The sequence below is a fragment of the Chiloscyllium punctatum genome, chromosome 41 (genome assembly GCF_047496795.1).
Source record: "Chiloscyllium punctatum isolate Juve2018m chromosome 41, sChiPun1.3, whole genome shotgun sequence".
Taxonomy (NCBI): domain Eukaryota; kingdom Metazoa; phylum Chordata; class Chondrichthyes; order Orectolobiformes; family Hemiscylliidae; genus Chiloscyllium; species Chiloscyllium punctatum.
The window spans coordinates 40700234-40716747 of record NC_092779.1 but is presented as its reverse complement, the minus strand read 5'-3'; the positions used below and the strand labels follow the sequence as shown (position 1 = coordinate 40716747).

Genomic DNA, 16514 nt, shown 5'->3' with positions numbered 1-16514 from the left:
CAGACTAATGTCATTTACACGTTCGCTGATGACACCACCATAGTCGGTTGAATCTCAGATGGCAACGAAACAAACGGGAGGCGGAAGATGTGAAAAAATGGCGCACTGAGAACAACCTAGCTCTCAATGCCAGCAAAACCAAGGAACTCATTACTGACTTTTGGCAGGATGTTACTCATACGCCCCTACACATTAACAGCACAGAGGTGGAATGAATGAAGATTGACAAGCTCCTGGGAGTGGTCATCCACAACAAGCTTTCTTGGACTCTTCTTCATGTGGGCGCACTGGTTACAAAGAACCAACAACGTCTCTTCTTCCTCAGACAGCTGAGGAAATTTGGGATGATGGCAAATACCCTTGCCAACTTTTATAGGTGCGCTATTGAGAGCATTCTGTCTAATGTATTACTACCTGGTACAGCAACTGTACCATTCAAGATCAAAGACGGTTACAGAGAGTGGTGAACTCAGCTCGGACAATCACAAAGGCCAACCACCCATCTATCAAATCCATCTACCAGACCCGCTGTCAAGGAAAGGCCGCCAGCATTCTCAAAGATCCATCCCACCCTGGTAATGTATTTCTACACCTCTACCATCGGGAGAAGGTACAGAAGCCTGAACAAATGCACCAGCCGGTTTCGCAACAGTTTCTTACCCTACTGTTGTTAAAATACTGAATGGACTCACAAACTCTTAATTTCCACCTGTACCTGTGCTTTTGTTTTTGCCACTGTTAACCTATTATTTACTTAGCTGCGCTACTTAACTCTGTGATCAGCCAGAATTGCTTGCAAGACAAACCTTTACACTGTGCCTTGGTACATGTGACAATAAATTCAATTCAACCATTTGGCCAATTCATGTATAGATAGAATACAGCATAAAAGGGCATTACGTTTTGAATCTTGGGTAGCCCATACATGCATGGATGCACTGAACCTTGAAGATGAATCCCATCAGGTATGTGTAGGTTACCACCCTAACACTCTAATTCCAACAAGTACCTCCGAAACTCGCCCTTGAATGTCGCTTTGTAGTTACATGTAGAGGAGGTAGATCTTATAGATATAAATTTAGAATCATCATTGAGCACAACATGCATTTTTGTTGGTGTTGAGTATAACAACTCCAGTTCCTTTTCTAGTTTTACATATGTGCATTTGTCATCAGATTTTCACAAATATACAGGTCAGATCAAAGCCTCAGCATTTCTTTGGACATTATGTTTGAAATCCTTTGTTACCAGTTATTTCATTACAAACCAAAGTTGAAACCTTGAATGAGAACAAACTTGTTTCCAGAGAGAATACATTGAGAGATTTGTTTAGCTGTATTCTACAAACTGCTTCTGATTTAGTAAATTCACAGTCGTGAATGTTTCAAATGGATATTGTTTACGACATGGTTATCTATACAAGCAATTCAATGACATTAATGGATTCAATAGAAGGAGGAAATAAATTTGCATATTTAGGACTAGTCCCAATCTGATCAGTGAAAGATTTCAAACTTTTTCTCTCCTCTTGGCAATGTTTAAGTTTAGTATTAGAAGTCATTATATAGTACAGAATGGGCTGGAAACAGGAATGAGGGTGCAAATTTAGGATTTTGGTCTGCTTGTTATTTTTAAAAGGCTCCTAAATTGGCCCAATTCATTGAAAATCCGGGCTTTACTATCTTTGGAATCTTAAAATAAAACTCCTTTTAATAAATACACAAGGATGAAAACTTACTGCCTGTGGATCCTCCAATAGGAACAAACTGCAGTCTTTGCCCTGCTGACCCAACCTCCTTCTTCAGAAAGGATGGATTATAACCTCTAGATGAATTATAATCAGGATTAAAAACTTCCAGCTTTCCTGTAACAATAGGATGAATTGTTATTGAATTATTAAACCAAATTTGACTATTGTTATAGAGACAGAGTTGTACAGTTCTATGTTCTAGTTGCCCTAAGCTGCAGTTCTTTCCGAATAATGTAAGAATTACAACCTGGCATTTGACTATCAACTTCTTATACAAAAAAAGGTATGTTGAGGATAATTAAAGTGGGAAATATTTGAATGTTGCAGTGATGTTAGATCTACCAAATTGTTACTATTGAGGCTTACAACAAAATTTAACAACTAAATATTCAGTAAATGACAGGATCTTTAGGAACATTGATATACAGAGGGAGCTTGGGGTACAAGTCCATAGTTCCCTGAAAGTGCAACACAAGTGGATAAGGTGGTAAAGAAGGCATGCACCATGCTTGCCTTCATTGGTCCAAGCATTGAATTCAAAGTTGGCGAGTTATTTTGGAGCTGTATAAGGCTTTAGTTTGGCCACATTTGGAGTATTATGTATATTTATGGTCACCACACTATAGAAAGGAAGTGGAGGCTTTGGAGAGGGTGCAAAAGAAGTTGAGAGGGATATTGCCTGGATTGCAGTGTGTTCGCTACAAGGGGAGGTTGAACAAACTCGGATTGCTTTTGCTAGAGTGCTGGAGGCTGAGGGGAAACCTGACAGAGTATACAAAATTATGGGATGCATAGATAGGGTGGAAAATCTGAGCCTTTTTCCTAGGGAGCAATGCCAAAAATATAGGGGGCATGGGTTTAAGGGAAGAAGGGGAAAGTTCAAGAGAGATGTGCAAATTTCCTGCCCACAAAATGCAGGACAAGTTCAATGTAGCCAATTAATATCCAATTAATACTTGATTTTCAGCAAAATATTTGTAGTTGGTCATTAACAGGGCTATCAAGCAAGACTTACAAAGTAATAATCTGCTCACTAATGCTTAATTTGAGTCCTGCCAGGCCTACACATCACCAGGCCTTATTTATTAATTGATTACAGGAGTTGGGAGGTCATGTTGAGGCTGTACAGGACATTGGTTAGGCCACTGTTGGAATATTGCATGCAAATCTGGTCTCCTTCCTATCGGAAAGATGTTGTGAAACTTGAAAGGGTTCAGAAAAGATTTACAAGGATGTTGCCAGGGTTGGAGGATTTGAGCTATAGGGAGAGGCTGAACAGGCTGGGGCTGTTTTCCCTGGAGCGTTGGAGGCTGAAGGGGGACCTTATAGAAGTTTACAAAATTATGGGGGGGGGCATGAAAAGGGTAAATAGGCAAAGTCTTTTCCCTGAGGTCGGGGAGTCCAGAACTAGAGGGCATAGGTTTAGGGTTAGAGGGGAAAGATATAAAAGAGACCTAAGGAGCAACTTTTTCACACAGAGGGTGGTACATGTATGGAATGAGCTGCCAGAGGAAGTGGTGGAGGCTGGTACAATTGCATCATTTAAGAGGCATTCAGATGGATATATGAAAAGGAAGGGGTTGGAGGGATATGGGCTGGGTGCTAGCAGATGGGACTAGATTGGGTTGGACCGAAGGGTCTTTTTCCATGCTGTACATCTCTATGACTCTATGCCTCTATGATAAAAAGGCTGAATTCCAGATGTCAGATGTGAGTAAGTACTCTTGAAATCAAGGCAATATTTAATTCAGTCAATGGGAATGTAGAGGAATATTCTTCTCTGATTGGAGTTGAAATAACTGCAGAGAGGCCAGTATCCTGTCATCAAGTCACCCTTTATTTACTTAAGCACAGTGCACTGGCTGTGGCCAGCTTGGAGTCAGTCCCCAGATTCTAAATCCCCTGTTCACACTGGTTGTCTAGGGTTTTCTGCTTGGCCCAGGATAACAATCCCAGTCAAGGGCTTTGTAGTAAACAAGGTCCACCTAGTTCTATCACCACATCCCTCCCCCTCTACTTCTGGGGATGTAGGCCTGGTCTTTTTCTTGTAGCATTTTCTGCGACGTTTTCACCCCAGGTCTGGTTCCTCTGATTTGGACCCTGACACGAGCTGAAGGTACCGGACCATAGTCCATCCAGAGTATCCCGGGAGGGTTTCCTCTTCTTCCAGCGGCAATGGTATCGTGGCTGAATCCATCTTGAACTCCGAAGTTTCCTCAACACTAGATGGAGGGGAAGAACCTATGATTTCTGACAGGCCTTTTGGCTGTTCTGAGCAGTCAGGTATGTTTTGCTTCTGTCCTGTTTACGAGGTAACAATTTTTAGGTAATCTAAATGTTTGTTCAGGACCATCTCAACTACATGAACTTTGTATGTCATGGGATCTGACCTCAAGTCCACCTCCCCTTATATGAATACAGGGCCATTTCAATAGTTTTGGCAACAAACTTCATCCCTAGAATGAAATGATCTCTTTTGTTTAGAGGAGGTATGGCTGACGTTGGTGTTCCTGCTTCTATTTTACATACATTTAGTACCCAACCCCCTCCTGCCCAAACTGGGAGTATCAAGTTTAACCTGGTGTGGACTGTTCTCCCTGTCAGCAATTGTGCTGGAGCTATCACTGTTGTTGAGTGAGGGGTGGTCCTATAATTGAACAGGAACTGGGATAGTTTGGTAGAATGAATCTGTGTGCTGCTTCTTTAAGCCTGCCTTCAATGTTTAGATTTTTCTTTGTCAGACCATTTGATGATGGATGGTATGTGTGCCAAATGCCATTCATTCAACGTCCCATTGACTGCGACCAATACTTCTGGGAATCCATGTATTGCAAACAGTGCTCGCAGTTTCTCAACTGTCAGAGTTTGCTGTACGACTTTATGCATACCCAGCCATTTTGAATGAGCATCCACAATGACCAGGAACATCAAGCCCATGAAAGGACCAGCATTGTCAACATGTAACTGAGTCCAGTGTTTACCCGGCCATTCTCACGAATGTGGTGCTGCTGCTGGTGGCAACTTTTGTCCTTGTTGGCACTCTGGGCACTGCCCCACCAATGCAGTTATGTGGGCATCTAACCCTGGCCATCAGACGTGGCTTCCTGCTAGCATCTTCATCTTGGAAGTGGCTGGATGACCTTGGAGTTCATCGAGGAGAAAGTGAGGACTGCAGATGCTGGAGATCAGAGCTGAAAATGTGTTGCTGGAAAAGCACAGCAGGTCAGGCAGCATCCAAGGAACAGGGGAATCACGTTTCGGGCAGGAGCCCCTCTTCAGGCAAAGGCTAGGTTATGTATGAATATCCAGTAATGATTCATTAACCCATGGAAAGACCAGAGCTCTGGTACAGAAGTGGAAGCTTTATCTTCCAATGGGTGTAACCCAGTTTTGTTGACTCTGTAACCCAGGTAGGTCACTTGGGGCACCTGGAACACACATTTTCCCTTCTAAGGCATATGCCTGCCTGGGAGAAACTTTAAGCACTGTGTCCAAGTTCTCCAAGTCATCTTCCCAGTTATTAGCGCATCATCCAGATAAATGGCAATCTGGGGTAGCCCATGTAAAATATTCTTCCATGGTCCATGGAAAAGGGTGCAGGCAGATGATACCCCAAATGGTAGTCTTATATATTCGAATGAAGCTTTATGGGTGTTAATTGTGACGTATTTCTGGGACTCTTCATCCAGTCACAATTGCAGGTAGGTATGGCTCATGTCCAGTTGTGAAGGACAATGCCCCCATCAACTTTACATACAAGTCCTCAATGTGGGGGATTGGGTATTTATCCAACTGTGAGAAGTCGTTTACCATTTACTTAAAATCCCCACAAAGACAAACTGATCCATTAGGGTTTCACAATCAGTATGACTGGTACTGCCTGTTTTGTAAACTGCACTGGTTTGATAATTCCTTCATTCTCCTGCCTCCTGGTTTCCACTTCTACTTTTGCCTGCAAGGCAAATGGTACCGGGTAGGCCTTGAAAATCACGGAATTGCTTCCTGGTCAACAATTGGCAATGGATTTGATAGTCCCAAGGTCTTTCTGAAAAACTTGGGCAGTTCACTTGGACTTCACTCAGGCAGCCATTTTCTAAATGAGAAATGTTGAGCCAATCTAGGCGAATCTTTCTCAGCCAATTCCACTCCAGTAGGCTTGGGCCTGAGCAGCTTACTACCATCCATGCTAACGACACCAACGACTTCTCATCGGAGATCAAAACTGAATTTGTATCCTTCATTTGCAATGGTTCTCCAATGTATGTTCTCAGTCTGGGTAAGGTCTTGTGCAAACTTAAGGGTTTGAGACCTGAGTGAATCTTGGTAAAGATGGCTTCTGCAACCACAAAAACAGATGTGCCAGTCTCAACCTCAATTGGAACTGGGTGACCATTTCACAAAAAAATTTAATTTAATTGGTTATGATTTGGATGTTATTCAGAAATTTAATTGTTTCAACCCACATGTGAGGGGTCTTTCCAAGGTGTGCACTCTCATGGCTACCAGCCTACAAGCTTTCTTACTCAAGCCAGGCCTTGTAGGACTCCTTTGGTGTCTTGTGTCCACATACTGGCAGTAACTGCAGTGGCTTGCCAGCCCAGATCCTGAAGAACTTTGGCTGATGCTCAGCTTTGTTGTGGGTTTCTGCTGTGGGCTGGCCTAGGGTCCCTCTTCTCACAATGCCCTGCGTGAGGCTCTGCAAGTGCCTATACCAAAGTGGTGTTCCCCAAGCTCATTTGGACAGGTGAGGGGATCCACTTCCATTGGGATGCCCTGTAGTTCCCATCCCCACTTGTTACATTTTCTAATGACAAAGCCAATGCCTGTTTGAAGTCCAGTGACTTCAGCTAATAGACACTTCTGCAAGGTTATGTCATTAATCCCACATACAAAATGGTTTCTCAGCATCTCATTCAGGCCTATGCCAGTCGCTATAACCTGATCAAGAATTCTGATACGAATTCTCCCAGTTCTCGAACAACTGAATAAAACAAATAGCTTTTCAGAATTGGAGGTGGTTTGGGTCACAATATTCCTTAACCAACTCAGTCAACACTTGGGGAAGGTTCTAGTGTTTTGTGCCTCTGGGAAAGTTAGGCCCCTTATAACTGAAAATGCTACAGATTCGCAAGCAGCCGGAAGGATTACTCATAGGCTTTCATCTGCCCTACTGTTATTAGCCTGGGTAAAATATGCATTATTTCCACACATTGCGCCCAGTCTTTGACAGCAGGATCAAACAAGGCAAGCTTCCCAACTAAAGGCCTGATGCCAGAAATTCTTATCCCAACCCCAAGATGACAGTTGTGAGCAAATGTTCTTCAGGCACATACTGCTGTCTCCCATTGTCAATGAAATAACTGCACAGAGAACAGTATCCGTCACCAAGTCACACGTTATTTACAGTAAACAGTACACTGGCTGTGACCAGCCAGCTTGGAGTCAGCCCCTTGAACGGAGGAGATTCTGAATCCCCTGTTTATCCCCTATTTATATTCAAAGTCCACAAAAGGTTACAACACATAATAACATCACCATGCAGCAAAGAAACAGACGCCAAAATAGGACAACCCAAATATCAATGTAAACAATAATGTAAAATGTACATAAACTAGAATGAAAGTATTACACAGGTCATTTTTTCCTTTCAGAAAAAGTACTGTAATAAATTAAATACATTGCATAAAAACATTGTAAAACATCCCCTAGAGATAAAAGGCTGAGCATAAGGCAACATCCACAACACACAATAACAGACACTGTGCCTCAGAGCACAGATAATATAAAGCTCAAAAAATATAAAGCATTCCATAAGATCCCATCTCATCTTAAGCAGTAATACAGAACAGTAAAAAACACACAACCCACAGGGCTGGCTTTCAGCTGCCCTGCCCCCTGACCTGCTTCACGTGGCCTGGCTATTGGTTAATTCAGCTCCATATGGGAATACACAGAAAGCACAGTGCACACACATGGGTAAAGTCCACTCACAAAGGCAGATTCCACTCTTGGAGGCATGGTCCACACACGGAGGGTCAGTCTACGCATGAGGGCAGCAGCACAAAGACTGGGTCTTGTCACAAGTTATCCTTTAAGTCATCATTCTCCACAGTAACACTGTGGTCAACCAGCTTGGAGGTCAGTTGCCTGAACTGAGCAGATCCTAAATCCCCTACCTACCTTCTGGCTCTTGGGCCACCCTACACACTGTCTGGCTCTCACCTGCCACTACGGCCCCTCAGACCACCCTGACACACCTTCCAGCTACCTCTGGGACAGCCAGTCCCGTTCCCTCCTTGGGATGGCGATATTCAGGATGGTCTACCCATCCTCTGGCTCTCAGGGTGACAGCATTCGGGATCACCTATGAACCTTCTGGTATTTGGAACAACCTACTCACCATCTGGCTCACAGTAAGGCCTGCCAGACCCAGAGACACACAAAAAACAGTGCGGGTGATAAAACCAACCATCAAAAAAGCTAAGCTTGTTACCAAAGCAAAGTCCATGCACAAGGGCAGAGTCCATGCCCAAAGGCAGAGTCCACGCCAGAATGTAGTGAATGCACCCCTCACAGCACACACACAAGTATTCAGTCTCTACAGAGACCTAGTCCATCACAGAGGCCCAGGTGCACTCACAGGGAGTCAGTTCATTTGTAAAGACTTAGAGGGGCTCAGTCCAAACACATGACACTACAAAAGAAAGCCCAGACACATGGTGCAAAGGCCAAGCCCTCTCACAAAATCATCATAGTCCTTACTCAAAAAACAAAAAGAATAACACAGGCTGTAACCAGCCAGTGAAATAACACAAAACAATTCTCTAATGAGAACTAAAATACAACAGTACACACAGGCTGTGGAGCCAGTCAGCTCAGAAATCAGTTCTCAAAAAAGAATAATAGTAACACACTGGCTGTGGCCAGCCAACAAACAGTCAACAGTGAACAATAAACAGCAATTTACAGGGGAAAGGGGTGGCAAGGCCAAACCCCAAACCCCACCATACAACCAATTCATAGGGAAATGCGGGTGAACCCCAAATCCCACCTTAACTTACCAAAGAGGAAACAGTAGAAGCAAACACATACAAAACAGTCCAATCAGCTGAACAATAAAACTGTGCATATTACACAGGAGACATCCCCTGTTTATATTTTTCATCAAATGGTGCAAAATACAAACAAACATTTAATAATCAACAACAAGCAGTAGTTTCCAAGAAACAGCAATTTACAAGAGAAAGGGACAGCAAGGCCAAACTCTCTAAACCCCACCATCCAACCAATTAGCAGGGAAATAAGGATGAACCTCAAATCCTACCTTATCTTATCAAAAAGGAAACAGTAGACACAAGCATCTAAAACAGTCCAATCAACTGAACAATAAAATAGTGCATATTACACAGACATCCCCTGTTTATATATATTTGTTTTAATGTGTTAACAGTTTATTAGAAAGATATAGTAGGTTTAAAAAAGATTCCATTGCATTTGAAATAAATCAAGGTTCAGCTTGTACTGAGCAGATTTCACAAAATACATCCTAAAGATAATGTATTAACATTTTCTTCAAACTTCGATTCGTACTCAAGACACTGCAAATATACTTGGTCATCTAAATGTACAGCCACTCAAGATCCACAAACGACAACGTATAGCTTTATCACTCTTCATAATAACAGATGTAGAAACTCAAGGGTCAACCAATACCATTAACAGTTTTAACCAATTATTAGGCATGAAGCCACTTGGGAAAAAAACCCTTAAAACCTCAGCATCCTAACTAAGGTGACTTTATTGATACTGAAGACATTTCAATGCTAGATTTACACTACAAGGTTTAGCATTAGTCAATACAAACTCCGATCACTATAAATTTTTTTTTGCAAAGTCCTGGAAAATTGGTATCTGTACAGAATGGCAGATTATTGTACTGCACTGATAAGCAATTTTGTCCAATACTCTGATATGCATCGACCCCCAAGAAAAGCATTTAAAACAGGTTGAAAGCGGATTGAAAGATACATCACTGTCCTCTGTTTATACTGGTCAGCCAGGGCTTCCTGATAGGCCTGGGTTAACAACCCCAATCAAGGACCTCATAGTCAACAGGGTCCACCTGGTTCCAATCAATGCAGGAGTCATAAGGAACATAAAGCTTGTGATTGTTGGAGATCAGTTATCTATGTTCCAGCATCCCATCCTGTACCTAAACACTCACTCACTTCACCACTGATGCATGATGTCAGAAGTTTGCATTATACAAAAGATGCATTGCAGCAACTCACTAGGGATCCTTCAACAGTGCTTTCCTATGACCTGTATCACTTTGAAGGACAAGGACAGCAATGTAACACTAGTTTCTGTTCAATTCTGGTATTAATTGAGGACTCTCTTGAACAATTGTCCTCATTTTCGGGTTGGTGCCAGCGTTATAGTTATTCAGGAACACCTTGGCGAGGCATGTGGCTAGTTCTGATGCTCAATCTTCAGCCCCACTGCCAGAAAGTTGTCATGGTCCATTATTTTTGCAATATCCCATCCCTTAAGCCATTTCTTGATATCACATAGAGTGAATCTGAAGATTGGCACTGGTGATGCTAGGGACCTCATGTGGAGGCCAAGATGGATTATCCACTTTGCATTTCAGGCTGAAGATGGTTGTCGTTCCCTCTGATGTGTTTGGATCCCCAATCATATATTCTGGAGCCTCCTCCTGCTCTTGGAATGTTAGTTGGGACCACCTTTACAACTTTATGTAGTGGGACTGAAGAATTTTGATTAGATCCTTTGGTTGTGATATCATTTAGCTCTTGTTATTGCATGCTGCCTCTGCCTCTTGGTTGAAATGTCATTCTTAGGTGTTCTTAGGTGTTCTTATGACAAATCAAGCATGCTCTTCTGCACTCTTCCTTGAACTAAATTCTTTTGATAACTTATGACCATTTGGGGAGAATATTTTTCGATACAGCAATCTGCTATATTCTGTAGGATCTGCTTGAAAGGATGTCAGGATGCTTTCAAAAAGAAATTGGTTGAATATTTGACAGGGAAAAACATGGCAAAGATTTTGGGACCAATTTGATTTCTCTTTCAAATATCAATGCAGGCACAGTGGATAGAAATACTTTCTTTGGTGCTGTATCATTTTAAAGTTGTCGATATTGATTTCAATTAAACAACTAATATGCTGCCATCTTGTTTACCTGCATGAACCCTTCCAATAGAAAACTCTCCACCAATAATTCCATGTGTCCTGTTGGTATCTTTGTTTGCTATAACTGATGTATTCTTGGGATGCACTCCTGAAAAAAGAAATTAACAATTTATTTATAATACAGAAAGGAATGTGATATCTTTTTAAAAACTTTTTGTAAAGCCACACAGATCTATACTGTGTTCATGCTGGTCCAAAATAATCACCTACCTTCTAACCCCATGTTCCAGTACTTGGCTAATAGCCTTATTTGGCATCACAAGTGCACAACTAAATACTTCTTAAATGTTTTCTACCTCTCCATTTTTATACAAATGAATTCCAGATTCCTACTACTCTCTGGGTGAAAATGCTTTTCCTCACATCTCCTGCCCCTTAATTTAAATCTATATCCCCCCCATCAAGGGAAAAGTCTCTTCCTGTCTATGCTATCTGTGCTCCACGTTCCCTCTGAATCTCCTCTGCTCTCTTCAATTTGTCCAATCTCTCTTCATAGCTGAAACTCTCTCGCCATGAAATATCCTGTTAAATTTCATCTGCATCCTCTCCGGTGCTATCGGATCCCTCCAATAATGTGGATTCCCGAAGTATACACAACACTGTAGTTTTGACCTTACCAATGTTCCATCATAACCTCCCTGCTTTTAAACTCTATGCCTCAATTAATAAAAGCAACAATTCCATACACTGCCTTAACCCACTTTATCCAACATTTCTAGGCCACCTGCAGCAACCAACCTCACCGCTCCGTGGCTGAAAATTTTAACTCCTCCTCCCACTCCACCAAGGACATGCAGGTCATGGGCCTCCTCCATCACCTAACCCTGACCACTCAACACCTGGAGGAAGAACACCTCATTTTCTTTGGCACCACCCCTTTGACAGGTCCTACCTGTCCATCTTCCTTCCTCCTTACCCATCAGCTCCAACCTCCCCTCCGATCTATTACTTCCACCTGCACCTTCATCTACTTATCACATTCCCAGCATCCCCCCCCTCCATTTATGTTTCAGCCCTCGACCCACAAGCCTCACTCCTGATGAAGGGCTCTGGCCCGAAATGTTGATTCTCCTGCTCCTTGGATGCTGCCTGACCGGCTGTGCTTTTCCAGTTCCACATTCCTGACTCTGATCTCCAGCATCTGCAGTTCTCACTTTCTTTAACTTAAGGGGCTGGTTTATCTGATCCTCAGCGCTTCCCAGAGTCCTACCTTTCATCCTGTATTCTCTTGTTTTGTTTTTCCTGCCCAAGTTCATCACCTCATGTTAATCCAAATTGAATTCCATCACAGAAGAGCATGGCTTGATTAAATGCAGTCAACACGGCTTTGTGACGGGCAGGTCATGCCTTACAAACCTTATCGAGTGCTTTGAGGATGTGACTAGAAACGTTGATGAGGGTCGAGCTGTGGATGTGGTGTATGTGGACTTCAGCAAGGCATTTGATAAGGTTCTCCATGGTAGGCTCGTTCAGAAGGTCAGGAGGAATGGGATACAGGGGAACTTAGCTGTCTGGATACAGAATTGGCTGGCCAACAGAAGACAGCGAGTGGTAGTAGAAGGAAAATATTCTGCCTGGAAGTCAGTGGTGAGTGGTGTTCCACAGGGCTTTGTCCTTGGGCCTCTACTGTTTGTAATTTATATTAATGACTTGGATGAGGGGATTGAAGGATGGGTCAGCAAGTTTGCAGACGACACAAAGGTTGGAGGTGTCGTTGACAGTATAGAGGGCTGTTGTAGGCTGCAGCGGGACATTGACAGGATGCAGAGATGGGCTGAGAGGTGGCAGATGGAGTTCAACCTGGATAAATGCGAGGTGGTGCATTTTGGAAGGTCGAATTTGAAAGCTTAGTACAGGATTAAGGATAGGGTTCTTGGTGGTGTGGAGGAACAGAGGGATCTTGGTGTGCAGGTACATAGACCCCTTAAAATGGCCACCCAAGTGGACAGGGTTGTTAAGAAAGCATATGGTGTTTTGGCTTTCATTAACAGGAGGATTGAGTTTAAGAGTCGTGAGATCTTATTGCAGCTCTATAAAACTTTGGGGAGACCGCACTTGGAATACTGCGTCCAGTTCTGGTCACCCTATTATAGGAAAGATGTGGATGCTTTGGTGAGGGTTTAGAGGAAGTTTACCAGGATGCTGCCTGGACTGAAGGGCTTATCTTATGAAGAGAGGTTGACTGAGCTCAGACATTTTTCATTGGAGAAAAGGAGGAGGAGAGGGGACCTAATTGAGGTATACAAGATAATGAGAGGCATAGATAGAGTCGATAGCCAGAGACTATTTCCCAGGGCAGAAATGGCTAACACGAGGGGTCATAGTTTTAAGCTGGTTGGAGGAAAGTATAGAGGGGATGTCAGAGGCGGGTTCTTCACACAGAGAGTTGTGAGAGCATGGAATGCGTTGCCAGCAGCAGTTGTGGAAGCAAGGTCATTAGGTACGTTTAAGAGACTCCTGGACATGCATATGGTCACAGAAATTTGAGGGTACATACATGAGGATCAATGGTCGGCACAGCATCGTGGGCTGAAGGGCCTGTTCTGTGCTGTACTGTTCTATGTTCTATTTGCCACTGATTAGCCCAGCTGACTAAGCTACATTCTCTTCCAGTCTAAGGGTATCCTTCTCACTATTTATACCCCACCAATTTTTGTATTGTCTGCAAACATAGTGACCAACCCTTCTACATTCAAGACTAAGACAATTATTTAAATCACAAATGGCATGGGTCCTAAAACTGACCCCTGTGAGACCCCAGTAGACACAGATTTTCAGTTGAGAAAACACTCCTCAACCATTGCCCTTTACTTCACTAAGCTATATGGATCTACTTTGCCAAATTTCCTTGGATCCCATGAGCTTTTGTCTTTGCTATCAGTCTCCCACGAGGGACTTTATCAGAAAACTTGATGAAATCCAAGTAGACTACATCAAAAGCATTGCTCTCATCTACATCCCTGGTCACCTGTTCAAAGAATTCAATCAAATTGGTCAGATATGACCTCCTCTTAACATAACTCCTCTTCAGTAATCTCTACCTCTCCAAATGCAGATTAATTTTGTCCCTCAAAATTGCTTCCCCACCACTAAGGTTAGACAAACTGGCCTGTGGTTTCCAGGTTTATCACTTTCCCCCTTCTCGGATAACCACATTGGCTATCCTCCAGTCCACTAGTACATCCCATGTGGCCAGAGAGGAATTGAACATTTCTACAAACACCTCTGTTGTTTCTTCCCACAGAAAAATTCCATGAAAAACGTAATTGTTTCAAACTGAATATTTTCTCATTTTGTTGGTGTAATTGATATGCCAAGAGTGCATATTAGAATGCTGGTTGTGGGAAACTACATACAGTACTTGTTATGCAGCGTACAAAATTTTCTAGCCTTCCATGTAAGCTGATGAGTTTGGTTAGGACATGCTTTTGAGTTGTGAAAGCTTAGAAAAGGCACCATTTTGTTACTATTGTTACAGGTAGTATATGAAGTTGATATTCCTTGTTTTAAGTTTGTAGCTGGTGCTAGTTGCACGGTTCATTGGCTCGATGCATCAGCACAGAGCACAATATTCTGAGTGTCAAGCACATCTTAATGACAGTCTTTGCAATTCTAAAAGTGGTGGCACTTTATGGCAAAACAGGTGGTTTAAGTATTTTTATAATTAAACTAATGCTTTGAATAATGGCTGAACATATGAAAGAACACGGCACTGAGGTGCTCCAACAATAGGTTGAAGGTCCTAGTGGAAGAAGTGCAAGGGAAAATGCATGGAACAGGAGCTCATTCAGAAATATACTCAAAAGGACACTGGAAAAGTTAGTTGAAGATGAAAATGACTGTGGTCTTGCTCATTCAATATCAATGCAACAGAGGTAGCCGTTCAAACATCTTTGCCTTACAAATGGCATTTCCTGCTTTTTAGACCAGTAATCTCAATCATTGCTCGATTCATTACACTCTCATTATTAACCTATCATCAATCTCTATGTATCAGAACTTTATCAGGACCACTTATATGGTTTACCTCATCCTCAAAAAGTTATCATAATTAGAAACTCACACTTACAAACACAGCTTGCATACTCTGACAGCTATTCAAACAGACTAGCAACTAAGTTCACAGATTGAATTATTGGAAGAGAAAATATCAAGCATGTCTGCGTGTACTAATACTTCTGGAGGAGACCTTAGTGCCCATTATGGGCAGGCCATCATTGAGGCCATGGTCAGAACAGTGCTTGAGGGATTGCTTAAAGACATAGACCGGTTGAGTCTAGGAACCAGGGGGCACAATTTAAATGTAAGGTGGATGCAACTTAAGCCTGAGATGTGGAGAAATATTTTTACTCAGAGGATTATGAACCTTTGGAATTGTATACCTCAGAGACATGTGGAGACTAAGACTTTGAATAACAAACACAGAGAATGCTAGTGAAATTCAGCAGGTCTGGCAGCATTTGTGGAGAGAGAAACAAAATTAACATTTCATGTCCAGTGTGACTCTTCTTTTAATCTTGTATTCTGAGTCAAAGCGGTCAGAAGGAGTTGATCAGTGAAAACATCCACATACTTGATGCTCTGGAAAGCTTGTGTTCAATGTCAAGGAGTGTGGAATCAAACACCAGTATTACATCAAGATTGGTGCACAACCTTTCCAACCTAGAAAGGATGGACACCTCCTTCAATATCCTTGGCCACTGAGTGAAGCAAGGGAGAAAATAGAGGGAATTGGAGGACTCCCCTTGAAGAGGGGAGCAAGAGGTAAATCAGGAAACTGCAGATCAGTCAGTCTAATCTCAGCAGTGGAGAAATTGTTGGAAGCAATTCTGCGGGGCAGGATACTTGGAGAGGCAGGGGATTAATCTAGAATAGTCAGCCTGCTTTTGTGAAGGAGTAGTCATGTCAGACCAACATGAATGAAATTTTCAAAGAGGGAACCAAGAATGTAGATGGGGACAATGCATTTGATATATTCTACTTGGAATTCAAAACGACGTTTGATTAGGTCCCATGTGGGAGATTGATGGCTAATTTTAGCTGAGTGACACGAAGCAGAGGGTGATGGTTGAGGGATGTTTTTGTGACTGGAAGCCTGTGCCCAGTGGGGTTCCACAGAGATCAGTGTGGGGCCCTTGTTGTTAATAGTATCCAGGGTTAATAGGACTTGTCCACCTTTGTCTTTGTTGAAACATACTGGCTCTCCCCACTTCCTTCTATTCCTACAATCTCTTTCATGAATGCATCTGCTGTTCTGACAGATTTACACAAACTTGTCTGCTCTCAGTCCAATCTGGTCAAAGCATACATGATTTTGTTAAATTCAGCCTTCCCCCAATTTAGAACTTTGATTTCATGCATATCCTTGTTCTTTTCCATTTCTATCTTGAATTTAATGGAGTTATAATCTGTCTGCAAAATGCTTCTCCACTGATGTTCAACCACTTAGTCAGCTTCATTACTTAAAATTAAGTCTAGGGCCATCCCCTCTTTTGTAGTGCCTTCTACATACTGGTTTAGAAAGTTTCCCAGGGTTTACTTTAA

The 16514-nt window shown here is 42.4% G+C and overlaps 1 protein-coding gene across 1 annotated transcript in view; it reads right to left on the bottom strand.

Moving 5' to 3' along the window:
• The window catches only part of mak (male germ cell-associated kinase), a 233517-nt gene that overhangs the window by 16529 nt on the left and 200474 nt on the right, over positions 1-16514 (bottom strand). The window contains exons 14-15 of the mRNA XM_072560769.1: positions 10960-11058; positions 1739-1864 (exon numbers count right to left, since the gene is read on the bottom strand). Coding sequence (XP_072416870.1) covers positions 1739-1864; positions 10960-11058 — 225 coding nt within the window. The remainder of the gene's footprint in view (positions 1-1738; positions 1865-10959; positions 11059-16514) is intronic.